This window comes from Leucopleurus acutus, assembly GCF_964270905.1.
Source record: "Leucopleurus acutus genome assembly, chromosome: 7".
Lineage (NCBI taxonomy): Eukaryota > Metazoa > Chordata > Mammalia > Artiodactyla > Delphinidae > Leucopleurus > Leucopleurus acutus.
In genome coordinates, this window is record NC_139150.1 from 70,072,679 (window position 1) to 70,087,680 (window position 15,002).

At 39.5% G+C, this 15,002-nt stretch overlaps 1 protein-coding gene, 1 long non-coding RNA gene and 1 pseudogene across 3 annotated transcripts; 1 reads left to right on the top strand and 2 right to left on the bottom strand.

Annotated features, from left to right (window-relative positions):
• Nucleotides 1-1,703: 1,703 nt before the first annotated feature.
• On the top strand, nucleotides 1,704-11,932 carry LOC309964342. Its single transcript, XR_014326343.1, has 3 exons — nucleotides 1,704-2,351; nucleotides 10,812-10,874; nucleotides 11,411-11,932. It is a non-coding gene; the product is annotated as an uncharacterized lncRNA (long non-coding RNA).
• On the bottom strand, nucleotides 5,442-6,011 carry LOC309964341 (interferon alpha-1-like; the record flags this gene model as incomplete). Its single annotated transcript, XM_082843276.1, has 1 exon — nucleotides 5,442-6,011. One exon carries the CDS (start codon nucleotides 6,009-6,011, stop codon nucleotides 5,442-5,444), a length of 570 nt encoding a protein of 189 aa, XP_082699402.1.
• Nucleotides 11,933-11,983: 51 nt separating the features above from the next.
• Nucleotides 11,984-14,789, bottom strand: LOC309963812 (interferon alpha-8-like; annotated as a pseudogene). Its single transcript has 2 exons — nucleotides 14,747-14,789; nucleotides 11,984-14,563 (listed from the first exon to the last, which is right to left on the bottom strand). The product of its transcript is annotated as an interferon alpha-8-like (transcript).
• Between the last annotated feature and the right edge of the window lie 213 nt (nucleotides 14,790-15,002).

A 15,002-nucleotide genomic window follows, 5' to 3' on the forward strand; every position in this document is an offset into this window, starting at 1 on the left:
TCCAAGACTCCGCAGGCTGCTGTGGTATCAGTGCTGGGGACACTGCTAGTGGCCACGTCCTTGTGGGAGAACTCTGTGCTATCGCATGCACCTCATTCTTTTCTTCTCTGAAAAGGAATGTTCTGGAGAAACACTTGCCTCGGTGCAGCTGATCTGTGTTCTTCCATGTCCTGAGGACCTGCCGCTGTTCCATTGAACGCTTTAAACATCTCTGTTCTCCTTCCAAGTTCTCAAGCTGCTGCTGCCTTTCAACTCCATGTTTCCTGCGCTTTGGGCTTTTTGAGCAAATAAGAGTCCTGAACCAGGTGAGTTCCTCCTAGTGCAGTCAGCACGTGGAAGTGTGCAAATAGAGACACAGGTGAGCTCCTGGATTCTCCACCACTGTTCAGTGTTGGGCAGGGTGCCATCTATTTACTGTGTTTCTCTGGGAGTCTGGACAGTCTGGACCTGCAGTGCTTGGCAGGCGGAGAGCATGGAGTCATATGAGAGTTTCTGACAAACCTAGAACTTTCACTCAGCTTCTGCTTTCCATTGGTGGCTTTGTAGTCTTAAGGGGAAATTGACAGCCAGAAACCCTAATGGAGAAGGAAACAGCTGTATGAATGGGCAGTACAGCTGAATGCAAAGTGAATGGGGAAAGTACACTATGGATTTCTACACTGGGTGGAACTGAATGATTGTGATATTTTAGTGAAAGAATGGGATCCAGGAAAACAGAGGGGAAGGGGAATTGTGCCATGTATCAGAATCAGCAGATAGATAAATAGAATATTATATATATCGTATACCTTATACTATATATTCATAAGTATGTAGCATAGATATGTATTATTATATTATTATGCATAAAATTACATACAATTGATGAAACAGTTTTTCCCAGTTCTGTTTTTTAGGCTGTCAGTGTTTTGCAGTCAGTGACAGAGAGAGGGAGAGGAGAATTCATTATTTCCATTTAGATCTGTATGAAAAAATAAGAAGATAGGCACTACCTGTTAGCCTTCACTCAGTGGATGATATTCTGCTAAAGGCTCTTTAATTTTCCAGTTTGTCTAATACCACAACAACTCTAGGAATATTTTCATTTACTTTATATTTGAGGAAACTGAGGCTCAGGGAAGTTACGTGATTCTCCAGGATCACACATATGTCCTGGCAGAATCTACATTCAATGCAGAATCCTATCTCACATATAAATAATTATTTAAATTTCATCCTGTTTAATTCTCAAACCCTTAGTTTCCTTCTTCAGTGTTTCCTGAAGATCGTTGTTCCCTGGCTGACTCCTAACTGCACTGGCTACTCCATCTCTGTGTCCTTGGCAGCCTCTCCTTCTCTTTCTCAGTCTTAAAAGTTGAAGGTCCTCATAAGCTTTAGGTCCTCGTCTACATCCTACTCATAAGTAATGACATCCTTACCATATCTTGATTTTCAAATATGCAACAAACACAAATTAATATCTCCGTGATGTACGTTGTTGTAGATTCCAGATCTGCATATGCATCCACCAATGGGAAATCTGTCTTTAGATGTTTGTAGAGCACTTTATAGAACACATCTGCCTTCTTGAAAAGCCTCATTCCAGATGCTAGTGAGAGAATCCCGTTTCCTTTATCTCTCATTGTAACAGGAAACTTAATTGAAATAATTTTAGCATGATTACTGTTTTTATATCTCTTTCTTTTCCAAACAGAACTCTTTGGCATTTGCTTTTTTCACCTCTTTATTCGTGGAACTATTATATATCTGATATAGAAATATGAAGTTGTAAAATGTAACCTACTGAAACAAGTGAATGATGAGTAGAATTCATCATACAGGACTTCCCTGGTGGCGCAGTGGATAAGAATCTGCCTGCCAATACAGGGGACACAGGTTTGATCCCTGGTCCAGGAAGATCCCACATGCCATGGAGCAACTAAGCCCGTGTGCCGCAGCTACTGAACCTGAGTTCTAGAGCCCACAAGGCACAAATACTGAGCCTGCGAGCCACAACTACTGAAGCCTGTGCACCCTAGAACCCGCGCACCGCAACTGCGGAGCCCACTCGCTGCAACTGCTGAAGCCTGCGTGCCGAGAGCCTGTGCTCCACAACAAGAGAAGCCACTGCAATGAGAAGCCTGCGCACCACAACGAAGGGTAGCCCCCGCTCGCCGTAACTAGAGAAAGCCTGTGCATACCAATGAAGACCCAACACAGCAAAAAAAAAAAAAAAAAAAATTCATCATCCATTTTTCACTATGCTTTGAGAATTTAAGCTATTTCTTTTTGTAAGAATAAACCAATGCAGGCTGTCATCTGGGGAAGATTTTCATAAATTAAACAAGAAAATAATTTGAAAAAAGATAAAGGTAAGCATATTTTATTATATTTGAATACATTATAAAGTTGAACGTGATATTATACAAGCAAAACTATTTTAAGTACCATACATAGTTTGACTGAGATAAAGTAGAAGAATAAAATAGGTGAATACATTAGAGCCTTTCGCACTTTAATCACTGTTATTTTGAACTCCTGGTCTGATAATTCCTAAATTTCTACTGTATCTGAGTCTGTTTCTGATATTTGCCCTATCACTTCAAACTGTGTTTTTCACCTTTTAGTACGGTAAGTTTCTTTAAAAGTTGAACATGATGTACAGGATAAAAGGAACTGAGGTAAATTGACCATTAGATGAGTATTTACATTTATCTTGCTAAGAGGTTGGCTGTGTTTACTTCTAGTCCTGGATTCTGTTTCTACCGTCTTTATTTTCCATATCGGCCAAGGTGGCTTATCCTTCAGGATTGGTCTTCTTTTTTTTTTTAAATTAATTTCTTTATTTCTTTATGTTTGGTTGCCTTGGGTCTTCGTTGCTGCGCATGGGCTTTCTTTAGTTGCGGCGAGCGGGGGCTACTCTTCTTTGCGGTGCGTGGGCTTCTCATTGCGGTGGCTTCTCTTGTTGCGGAGAATAGGCTCTAGGTGCACAGGCTTCAGTAATTGTGGCACGCAGGCTCTAGAGCACAGGCTCAGTAGTTGTGGCATACGGGCTTAGTTGCTCCGCAGCATGTGGGATCTTCCCGGACCAGGGCTTGAACCATGTGCCCTGCATTGGCAGGCAGATTCTTAACCACTGCATCAGCAGGGCAGCCCAGGATTGGTTTTCTTGAAAATAGATTTATTAGACCTGTTTGGCAAATAACCACTATAGGAGACAGGTCTGCATCTTGTTCACCATTGTATCATTAGCACAGAGTTCATAACAGTTACTCCAAATAATTATTAACAGAGTATTAGATTTTCCATCAGACCTCCCATCAGAAGCTTCTGTTGCCCTCGCATCAGAACCTTATATTGATGTAATTAGTAACCATCATTAGATGACTCAGTAGATTTCTACTGAGCCTCTTGGTTCATCATTCTCCATCTCACAATGAAGATGTAGGGTGGTGAAAATTTAGGGCCTAGGATGCTAGATAAAGTTAGCCTTCTTTGCTTTCCTGGTGTCAGAGTCTTTGTAATGTTATACATTCTTTTTCAGTTCATATTTTTCTCGGCAAGGGTTGTCTTGCTACTACTGAATTACTTCCTGTTTCAACTTGAGGTTAGTTGCTTAATAGGAAAGTAAAAACGGAAACATAAACGGAAACATTATGATTTTCCATAATGTTCAATACATCACTAATTTCCTTCTCCATTCAACTTTCTTGGAAAGCGTCATTGCATTTGATGCACTGAAGTAAAGTGAAAACAGATACAAACCTGACTATGATGAGAGTGAAAGAAGTAAAGTGACTCCCCAGGTAAAACAATGACAATGGGAGTTCTTCTCTTCTCTTGTCACTCTTCCACCTACTCCAGTATGGTTTCTGCTGATTAATCCCACCAAATCAGCTCTCAGTAAGGTCAGTGCCATCTGTTTCCCATGTCGTGGATGATTTCAATCTACAGAGCAGCTTAGTGACAGTCAATATAATGTTAATCAAAATGATGATAAATTATCCTTGTGAATAATTAAATATGTCATGTTTTAAAGTAAATAAAATATTAAATATGATTATGAGTTACAATACATCAAATCCATGAAATTTCTTCTGAGGCAAAAATGTTTCAGAAAGGGAAAACCATGCAGAGAATAAAATGATCCACCTTCTACTCTAGGTCCCAGCCTTGCGTAGGACCTCCTTTCTCTCCTCCAATTCAGATGGCAAATATCTCAAACCTGTTTTCCATGTATATTGTCATTACCTTCTTTTACTCATCCTTCCACCTTCTCTTCACCTTCTGCTGATTAAGTCTACCAAACAAGCTCTCACTAAGTGGCCAATGCCATCTCTTTTCCCAATGTAGGGAGCATTTTTATGATTTCATGAATGCATTGAGTCTTCTAAGCAGTTTCAGTCTTTTCAAACACGGTCTTCTCACCATTCTCTCTTGTTAACATATTGCCATTCCATGTCTGCTTCCTTTGTGATGTTCCCTCCCTTTTAAGGTTAAGGTCATAGGACTCAATTTTAAGTCCTTTTCTCATTCTATACTGTCCTCGCATTTGATCACTTCTTCAGTTCCATGCTTTACACTTCGTGGGATTGCTTGTAAATTGCCATCTCCAGTATCCAATGGACATTTGCACTGAAATGCCTACTAGTTAACTATAGGTAATATCTACTGCTTTTATTTTTGTATCCTCACATGGCTTGATCCACCTTCTACTGGGGGAATTCCATTTTTCTCCCTCTCATTGTAGCATTCAACCTAACTGATATTCATTTCTACTACAAATCAGAACTATTTTTAAAATAAGTAATAAAATTTAATTGAATTATGAATTAATTATTGTTTTTAGGTTACTCTCCTTAAAAAAAATCAAAGTTATAAAAAGCAAGATTGGATTAGTTATGTTCATGTCTGTGTCCTGAGGGCAACACAAAACCTGGCTAGAGTTAGTCTATTTTTATTTCTAATGTGAGAATCGTAATGATGGTCAAGGAATTGTAACACATTCTTTAATCATTTTGCACATTCAGGCTTGGTGTTTCTTTTTTAAAGAATAAACAAATGAAGTTTTCTATAGTAAGAATTTAATGAACAAAGAAAACTCATAAACTCAGTTAATACAAAGTATATATTTCTTCTCTTAACCACAGTGTATACATGCACATAGTATTATGTAACTAAAAATAATTTAAATCTTTATAAATAGTGAAATAAATATTAAAAATAGATAAATAAATATTTAAGTAGATAAGTAAGTAGATAGATCAGCATGGGCATCTATGAGGGACGAGTGCCTGTAGAGTAGAACATCATGTTGCTTAATATTCCTGAAAACACTGGACAAATTAATTCAATTCAGGGCATGATGAGAGCAGAAATGAGAGTCTTTGACATGGCAGCACAGGTGGAAGTATGGTCTTGTTAGGCAGTGAGAATCATTTCGGTGTTGAACCAGGTGTGTGTCATTCCTTCCTCCTGAGTCTTTCTTGCAAGTTTGTTGATGAAGAGAAGGATCTCATGACTTCTGCTCTGACAATCTCCCAGGCACAAGGGCTGTACTTCTTGTCTTGCAGATAGACAGTGATTCTGTGGAAGTATTTCCTCACAGCCAGGATGGAGTCCTCCTTCAGCAGGGGAGTCCCTTCCAGCCCCGCCTCCTGCATCAGACAGGCTTGCAGGTCAGTGAGCTGCTGATAAAGTGCAGTGCAGAACTTGTCCAGGAGGGTCTCATCCCAAGCGGCAGCCGAGCCCTCTGTGCTGAAGAGCTGGAAGGTCTGCTGGATCATCTCATGGATGACAGCGATGGCTTGAGCCTTCTGGAACTGGTTGCCTCCAAACGCCTCCTGGGGGAATCCAAAGTCATTTCTGTCCTTCAGGCAGGAGAAGGGGGAGATTCTCCTCATCTGTCGCAGGAGCATCAGGGCCCTCGTGTGAGCCAGGCTGTGGGTCTGAGGCAGGTCGCAGCCCAGAGAGCAGTTGGAGTTGCAGCTGAGCAGCACCAGGGCCAGGAGTAAGGACACGGTTGGGGCCATCGGGGACCCTGCAGATGCTGCCGGCCTGGCTGAGGTGGGGACTCTGTGAACCCTGCTCTCTAGGTTCTCTGAAGACCTTCCTTCAGGCCTGGGTCTTAAATGGGAGCGAATTGGTTTCCATTTTCTGAATGTTCCCTCTTACTTTCTACTTCTGTTTTTGCTTTTCATTTTGCACTCTCCAAATGGGTTAGGGCAGTGTTTCGCAAATATTTTTTTCCATTATTGCCTCTGCCCCTGCCCACAGAGCCTTCTTAGATAGTTTTTCCTAATTGCCCCCGCAACATTAAATTTTGATAACACATATGTCCTGTGTATGTATTTATGTACTCCATGGATATCTCTACTCTGTACATATAAAAAGTGCAAAGCTTACTCTTTGTATTCACTGCAGGATTAAGAATGACAAAAAGTTTTAAAGCTATTGAATTTTTATTTTAAGCTATTGAAGTTTTAAAAATTTTTGTCGGAGTAGAGTTGGTTTAAAGTGTTGTGTTAGTTTCAGGTGTACAGCAAAGTGAATCATTTATACATATACGTATATCCACTCTTTTTTAGATTCTTTTCCCATATAGGTCATTATAGAGTATTGAGGAGAGTTCCCTTGCTACAAAGTAGATCCTTATTATTTATCTATTTTGTATATAGTAGTGTGTATATGTCAATCCCAATCTCCCAGTTTATCCCTCCCCTCCTTACCCCCTGGTACCCATAAGTTTGTTTTCTTCATCTGTCACTCTGTTTCTGTTTTGTAGATAAGTTCATTTGTACCCTTTTTATAGATTCCACGTATAAGCGATATATGATATTTATCTTTCTCTGTCTGACTTATTTCACTCAGTATGACCATCTCTGGGTCCATCCATGTTGCTGCAAATGGCATTATTTCGTTCTTTTTTATGGCTAAATAATATTCCATTGTATATATGTACTACATCTTCTTTATCCATTCCTCTGTCAATGGACATTTAGGTTGCTTCCATGTCCTGGCTATTGGAAATAGTGCTGCAATGAACATTGGGGTGCATATATCTTTTCTTCCCTTTTTTCTCTATTTTTTAATTACTTTTTATTGGAGTATAGTTGCTTTACCGTGTTGTGTTAGTTTCTGCTGTACAACAAAGTGAATCAGTTATACATATATCGTCTCTTTTTTGGGTATCCTTCCCATTTAGGTCACCACAGATCACTGAGTAGAGTTCCCTGTGCTATACAGTAGTTTCTCATTACTTATCTATTTTATACATAGTAGTGTATATGTATCCATCCCAATCTCCCAATTCATCCTACCCCCTTTTTCTCCCCTTGGTATCCATAAGTTTGTTCTCTGTATTTGTGTCTCTATTTCTGCTTTACAGATAAGTTCGTCTATACCATTTTTCTAGATCCACATATGAGCAATATTATACGATATTTGTTTTTTTCTTTCTGACTTACTTTACTCTGTATGACAGTCTCTAGGTCCATCCACATCTCTGCCAATGGCACAATTTTGTTCCTTTTTATGGCTAATATTCCACTGTATATATGTACCACATCTTCTTTATCCATTCATCTGTTGATGGACATTTAGGTTGCTTCCAGGTCCTGGCTATTGTAAATAGTGCTGCTGTGAACATTGGGGTGCATGTATCTTTTTGAATTATGGTTTTCTTCGGGTATATGCCCAGGAGTGGGATTGCTGGGTCATATGGTAGTTCTATTTTTAGGGTTTTTAAAAATTATTTATTTATTTGGCTGAGCCGGGTCTTAGTTGCAGCATGCAGGATCTTTAGTTGCAGCATGCGGGATCTTTTTGTTGCGGCATGCAGACTCTTAGTTGTGGCATGCAGGATCTAGTTCCCTGACCAGGGATTGAACCCAGGCCGCCTGCATTGGGAGTGCGGAGTCTTAACTGCTGGACCACCAGGGAAGTCCCTATTTTTAGTTTTTTAAGGAACCTCCGTACTGTTCCCCCTAGTGGCTGTATCAGTTTACATTCCCACCAACAGTGCAGGAGGGTTCCCTTTTCTCCACACTGTCTCTAGCATTTATTGTAGGTTTTTTGATAAAGGCCATTCTGACCAGTGTGAAGTGATACTTCTTTGTAGTTTTGATTTGCATTTCTCTAATAATTAGTGATGCTGAGCATCATGTGCTCTTTGGCCATCTGCATATCTTCTTTGGAGAAATGTCTATTTAGATATTCTGCCCATTTTTTAAAGTTTTTTAAAATATAAATTTATTTAATTTATTTTTTGGCTGTGTTGGGTCTTTGTTGCCATGTGCTGGCTTTCTCTAGGTGCAGTGAGCGGGGGCTATTCTTTGTTGCAGTGTGCGGGCTTCTCATTGCAGTGGTTTCTCTTGTTGTGGAGCATGGGATCTAGGCGCACAGGCTTTCGTAGTTGTGGAACGCAGGCTCAGTAGTTGTGGCTCACAGGCTTAGTTGCTCTGCGGCATGTGGGATCTTCCCAGACCAGAGATTGAACCCATGTCCCCTGCATTGGCAGGCAGATTCTTAGCCACTGCGCCACCAGGGAAGTTCCTTCCACCCATTTTTTGATTGGGTTGTTTGTTTTTTTGTTATTGAGCTGCATGAGCTGTTTGTATATTTTGGAGATTAATCCCTTGTCAGTTGCCTCGTTCACAAATATTTTCTCCCATTCTGAGGGTGATTTTTTCATTTCGTTTATGATTTCCTTTGCTGTGTAAAAGCTTTTAAGTTTAATTAGGTCCCATTTGTTTATTACTGGTTTTATTTCCATTTCTCTAGGAGGTGGGTCAAAAAAGATCTTGCTGTGACTTATGTCATAGAGTGTTCTGCCTATGTTTTCCTCTAAGAGTTTTAGAGTGTCCAGTCTTACATTTAGGTCTCTAATCCATTTTGAGTTTATTTTTTGTGTATGGTGTTAGGGAGTGTTCTAATTTCATTCTTTTACATGTAGCTGTCCAATTTTCCCAGCACCACTTATTAAAGTGACTATCTTTTCTCCATTGTATATTCTTGCCTCCTTTTTCATAGATTAGGTGACCGTAGGTGCATGGGTTTAACTCTGGACTTTCTATCCTGTTGCATTGATCTATATTTCTGTTTTGGGGCCAGTACCATACGGTTTTGATTACTATAGCTTTGTAGTGCTGTCTGAAGTCAGGGAGCCTGATTCCTCCAGCTCCATTTTTCTTTCTCAGTATTGCTTAGCTTTTCATGGTCTTTTGTGTTTCCATATAAATTGTAAAATTTTTTGTTCTAACTCTGTGATAAATGCCATTGGCAATTTCATAGGGATTGCATTGAATCTGTAGACTGCTTTGTGTACTATAGTCATTAGCACAATATTGATTCTTCGAATCCAAGAACATGTTATCAATACATCTCTCCATCTGTTTGGGTCATATTTATTTATTTATTTATTTATTTATTTATTTATTTATTTATGGATGCATTGGGTCTTGGTTGCTGCACGCGGGCTTTCTGTAGTTGCGGCGAGCAGGGACTACTCTTCGGTGCAGTGTGTGGGCTTCTCATTGCGGTGGCTTCTCTCACTGCAGAGCACGGGCTCTAGGCACACGAGCTTCGGTAGTTGTGGCATGCGGGCTCAGTAGTTGTGGCGCATGGGCTTAGTTGCTCCACGGCACGTGGGATCTTCCCGAACCACGGCTCGAACCCTTGTCCCCTGCATTGGTAGGCAGATTCTTAACCAATGCACCACCAGGGAAGTCTTTTTTGGGTCATCTTTGATTTCTTTCATCAGTGTCTTATAGTTTTCTGAGTACAAATCTTCTGCCTCCTTACGTAGGTTTATTCCTAGGTATTTTTTGTTTTTGATCTGATGGTAAATGGGATTGTTTTCTTGATTTCTCTTTCTGATCTTTCATTGTTAGTGTATAGGAATGCAAGAGATTTCTGTGTATTAAGTTTGTATCCTGCAACTTTACCAAATTCATTGATGAGCTCTAGTAGTTTTCTAGTAGCATCTTTAGGATTTTCTCTGTATAGTATCATGTCATCTGCATACGGTGACAGTTTTACTTCTTTTCCAATTTGGATTCCTTTTATTTCTTTTTCTTCTCTGATTGCTGTGGCTAGGACTTCCAGGTTTATGTTGAATAATAGTGGTGGGAGTGGACATCGTTGTCTTGTTCCTGATTTTAGAGGAAATGCTTTCACTTTTTCACCATTGAGAATGATGTTTGCTGTGGGTTTGTTGTATATGGTCTTTATTATGTTGAGGTAGGTTCCATCTATGCCCACTTTCTGGAGAGTTTTCTTCATAAATGGGTGTTGAATTTTGTCAAAAGATTTTTCTGTATCTATTGAGATGATCATATGGTTTTTATTCTTCAATTTGCTGATGTGCTGTATCACACTGATTGATAAGCTATTGAATTTTAATTTAACTTTACAGCTAAGTTTTCAGAGTGACTTTTAATTACTATATTTACTTATATAAACAGGAATGTAGCAAACTACATATTCAAATAAAATTTATAAACATTATAGTACTACCAAGGTGTAAATATACTTAAAAATCATTCAAAACTGCTCAAAATCATTGAAATTTTGCAATTATTTTCTTAATATTTATTTTTAGGTACTTAACTTTTAATTTTGCTTCATATCATACAATAATTTTTTTAAGAAAATAATTTGTAATTTCACTACTGCTAGATATTCATCTAGATATTGTAAACATTTTTTTCTGTTAAGCACTTGCTGTAATTATGGATGTGTTAAACAACTTCAGTAGAATTAAATGATAAAATATAACCTTTTCTGTATTTAATATGCAAATACAATTTTCTATTTGTATTTAATTCCCATAGCGCAAATCATACTGAGACTCAAACATAAGCAACATCCACAAGACAGCCAATGGGAGCTCAGAAGTAAGTAAAGGTCAACTCTCACAATATTACATTGAGATCAAGCAAATGAATGAGAGAAAGTCCTCCAATGAGCCATCAAGTCACCATAGTGTGGAGCACTGATCTTGTATGCAGTTTGTTTATCTTCCATGAACTCAGTGTCAAGGCTTCTTGTATGTATGATACACAAGAAAACCCAAAGACAAAAATGAATACTAAGGAATAAGATTTTGTTGTATAGGGTTAAGCTTTGGAGTGCCACAGCATTGTAATAGCAAAATTTGTCATACCCCTAAAAACTAATATTTGTACACATGGAAGCAGTTAGCATCCCCAATGAGAATGCATGATTTAGCAGTCATCATCAATTTGAATCTTTCTCTCTATTTTTGCATTAAATTTCAAATTTCCCTAAGGATTTTCAGAGGTGCCAATCCAAGTCTATCCTTTTCAAACCAAAGGAAACCATCTTCATAATTAATTTAGAACCGAATAAATATTATGTCGTGGAAAGAATTGACTTTCAGCTCCAATCTTTAATACTTTTTATTTTGCAGTGGAAGTTATGTTGCTTCAGCCCTCTACATTCCCATCTTCAAACAATAGGTATGTGACCATCTTTGGCAAATCAGCTCTGTAGTAACTGGACTCTGTCTTATTCTCTGTGGTATCATGGGCACCAGGCCCAGTGTAATCACTCAACAAGTAGTTTTAACTAAAGCAATTTCTTAGATTTTCTCCTCCTACTGGAAGTCATTTGCAAATGACCAAGCTGTTTTGCTTCATCAGGGCCATATTTGCTGGGATTATAATCGAAATGGCTAATATTTCCACTCTTCCCTTACTGGTATCAGTCATGCCTACTGAGTTTATTGCTAAAACCACTAGGATTATGTTCCCTTTAAGGTGCATATGCTTCTGGGCATTCAAGTTGCAGCACAATTTTCACCCTTTGCCTGGCAATATATTAAACTCATGAGGATGGCCTCATCTCTAATTTGCCCTCTACTAGGTTATAATAGAAAAGAACTAGCCTGGTGTCATATACAGAGGCACCTATCTGAACTCAGACCTTTCCTGAATCTCACAGCTCACAGTAACCAGACACGTATTACTCCTTAGTGGATCTTTATTGATGTGGCAATTACTACGTTTCTCCTGAGAATTTTTGGAGACTTTTCACAAAGAATGATGAGTGATCTGTTGCATCCTGTATGTTCGTTCCATTCCATGGGAGAGTGGCCACCTTTCAGTTTGACTTCCAAAATTTGGCCGGTAATAACTAAAGCATGACTTCAGGTCCAAAACCATGAGTTTGGATTCTGAGTCCTTGGTCTGCTCTTTTTTTCTGCTAACCTGCCCTTTCATCTTTATTTACTCAGCATGAATGTATTCTTACTTCTAAATGACAGGTATGTAGCCTTTAAAGACCTTTATATTCTTAAGGTTTGGTACCCCACAAGATTCATTAAAGTCCTAATCCCCAAAGTGATGGTGTTAGGTGGTGGGCCCTTTGGGAGGTGATTAGGTCATGAGGATGGAGGCCTCACAATTAGAATTAGTGCCCTTTTAAAAGAGGTCTCAGATAAATCCCCCAGTCTCTGCCAAGGAGAAGTGGACAGTGTGTGACCTGGAAGCAGGCTTTCAGCAGAACTGGACCACGCTGACACCCAGATCTTGGATTTCCAGACTATGGAACTGTGAGTAGTTTCTGCTCTTTACAAACTACCCAGTCTATGCTATTTTGTTGAAGATGCCCAAATAGTAAGACATGTCCTGTCCTATTGTATCCTCAGAATACCTTCCAGGAGTGTGTAAAATACCTAAAGGGAGAGACACCATCTTACCCAACCCCGTTTCGTAGACAGCTGTCCAGTCCCTGTCATTTCAGTAGCTCAATCATTTATTTGATAGATATATTTGATAGATATGATGTGAAATGACAATAATCTACACATACTTTAAAATCCTTTGTGGTTCTACAAGGGAAGTTACAATGGAATATTGTGTGAGGTATTTTTTAAAAGACTTTGCAGCACTATTTTCTTCAAGTTCGCATTTTCAGTATTTAGCAGATAAGGATGAGAATCACAGGCCTGGACATGAATGGAAGACCCACTCTCCACTTTTATTTAGTTCAGTCATCCTCAAGTACTTTCAAGGAGCTACGTGGCCCTACTTTTCTTGTCTCTCTCAGGGAAAAAGGAAACAACTTGTGTCTACACTTGCAGATATTTTCCTTGTTAGTCTGTGCCTTTGGGAATGAACTTGAATGCTTCTTTCAAAGAGTCAATCACGCTGTGAACTCTAATGAGTGACATCCATGTCATCATACCTAAGTTGAAATTGTGGAGTCAGACCCCAAGTCAACTTTTTTTTATAATGTGGGTGGAAGCAAGAACATTGTTTTGGTTTCTTTTCTCTAGAATGTCATTAGTACAAATAGTATAAAAATGAAAAGTGGTCTTATTCATTGAACTTGTCTCCTCTTCCATTAGTCACCCAATAACTTCCCAACTTCTTTGCACTTAGATTCCCATGATAATAAATTCAGGCCAACTAATGTGGGCGGAGGTGATATTGCCCTATACTGTCTTGGCCCTTGAAAACATCCCATGTAATCCCCATACTTTTTCCTTTACCACTGAGTGGAATAGACTCACACCCCACAAATCGGAAATCACACGTTGAATAGAGCAACGCCACACAATAGAGGGCACCCATGTCCCTACATCACTGTTTAGAGGAGGCCAGCTAGAAAATTCATCTGATTAGGAATGCCTGCATTTTTCTCTTAAGGATGGAAAGATAAATTTCTATGATGACCCAATTACTGACATCTTTCTGTTTCTCTGTGACAGCAGCTAGCACGAAATTAACTGACAAATGTGTTGAACAGCATACTATGCTAACAACCTTTCCATTTTAAAATAAACGTCATAGTTGGGAATCCAAATACCCTCCAGATGTTAAACAGATTTTAGAAAGCACATTGTAAAATTACTTGTATAAGAAGATAGATTGTGTTCTTCTTTGTAAATATATTTTTGTAAACTCGTGACACTTCAGATATTTTTCAACATGTGCAGAAATATGAGTGGACGTATCTTAGAGGACTAAACAGACAATAATCATTTGATTAGAAGTGTCACAGGTGTACCTTTCTTCTTTATTTGTTGACAGTAATTGGAGAATTATTACATGAGAGAAAGGAACACTTTAATTTCTCCTCTGATAACCTCCCAGGCACAGGGGCTCTATTCCTTTTCCTTCAGATAGAGATGGATTCTTTGGAAATATTTCGGGACAACAATTCCCAAATATGGACAGTCCAGATTGTCATTTTCCACTTGCTTATGCAGTAGTTCCAAGGTGTGATCAAGGCTAGAGGGTAGTTTATGGAGTAGGGTGTTGTTCCAAGCAACTTGGCTTTCCTCCTTGTTGAAGAGGTTACCATCTGCTGGAGCGTCAGATGGTGGTAGCCGGTGCCTTGAGTTGTCAGGATTTCTGTGATATTCCCTCTTTTCCAAGGAAATTTGAAGTCGGTTCTGTTCTCTAGGCATGACTGAAACGGGATCTTCTTCATCTGTCTCAAAAGTATGAAGAGTTCCCTGTTCTGTAGGCTCTGGATCCAAGGCAAGTTCCAGCCAAGAGGGCGAGCAGGGATGGAGCAGAGAGTATCACTCCCGCCACTAACAAATAGATCTGGGCTTTTGAGAATTTCAGTGATTCAGCCGCTGGCCGCGAGGGGGCGCGCGGGCACCACTAAATAATTAGCGGGAAGGTTCCTTCCCTGGAACCCGGGACAGCGCGCTTCTCTAGGCGGCAGCGACAGGGCGCCTGATGTCTTTTGATGGGTTCGGCTAGGGAAACGCTGACTTATGAGAGTTTACAGTTTCCGCGGTTTGGGCAGCGCGAGAGAAAGTTGAGTTGCATCCTCACGGAGCAGCTTTATACTGATTTAATAGTGAGAAAAAAACTTCTGTTTTCGCGATGCTGAGTTCTCAAGTGGGAGGCTTGTCGCGGCCGCGCCAGCGACAATTTTGTCTGGTTGGAAGCTGGAACCTTGCATTTTCGGGCTTTCTCCTGAGTATTGTGCTTTATTTTCGCACAGAAACTTGAGCGAGATCATTTTTGGGCAAGAAGCCG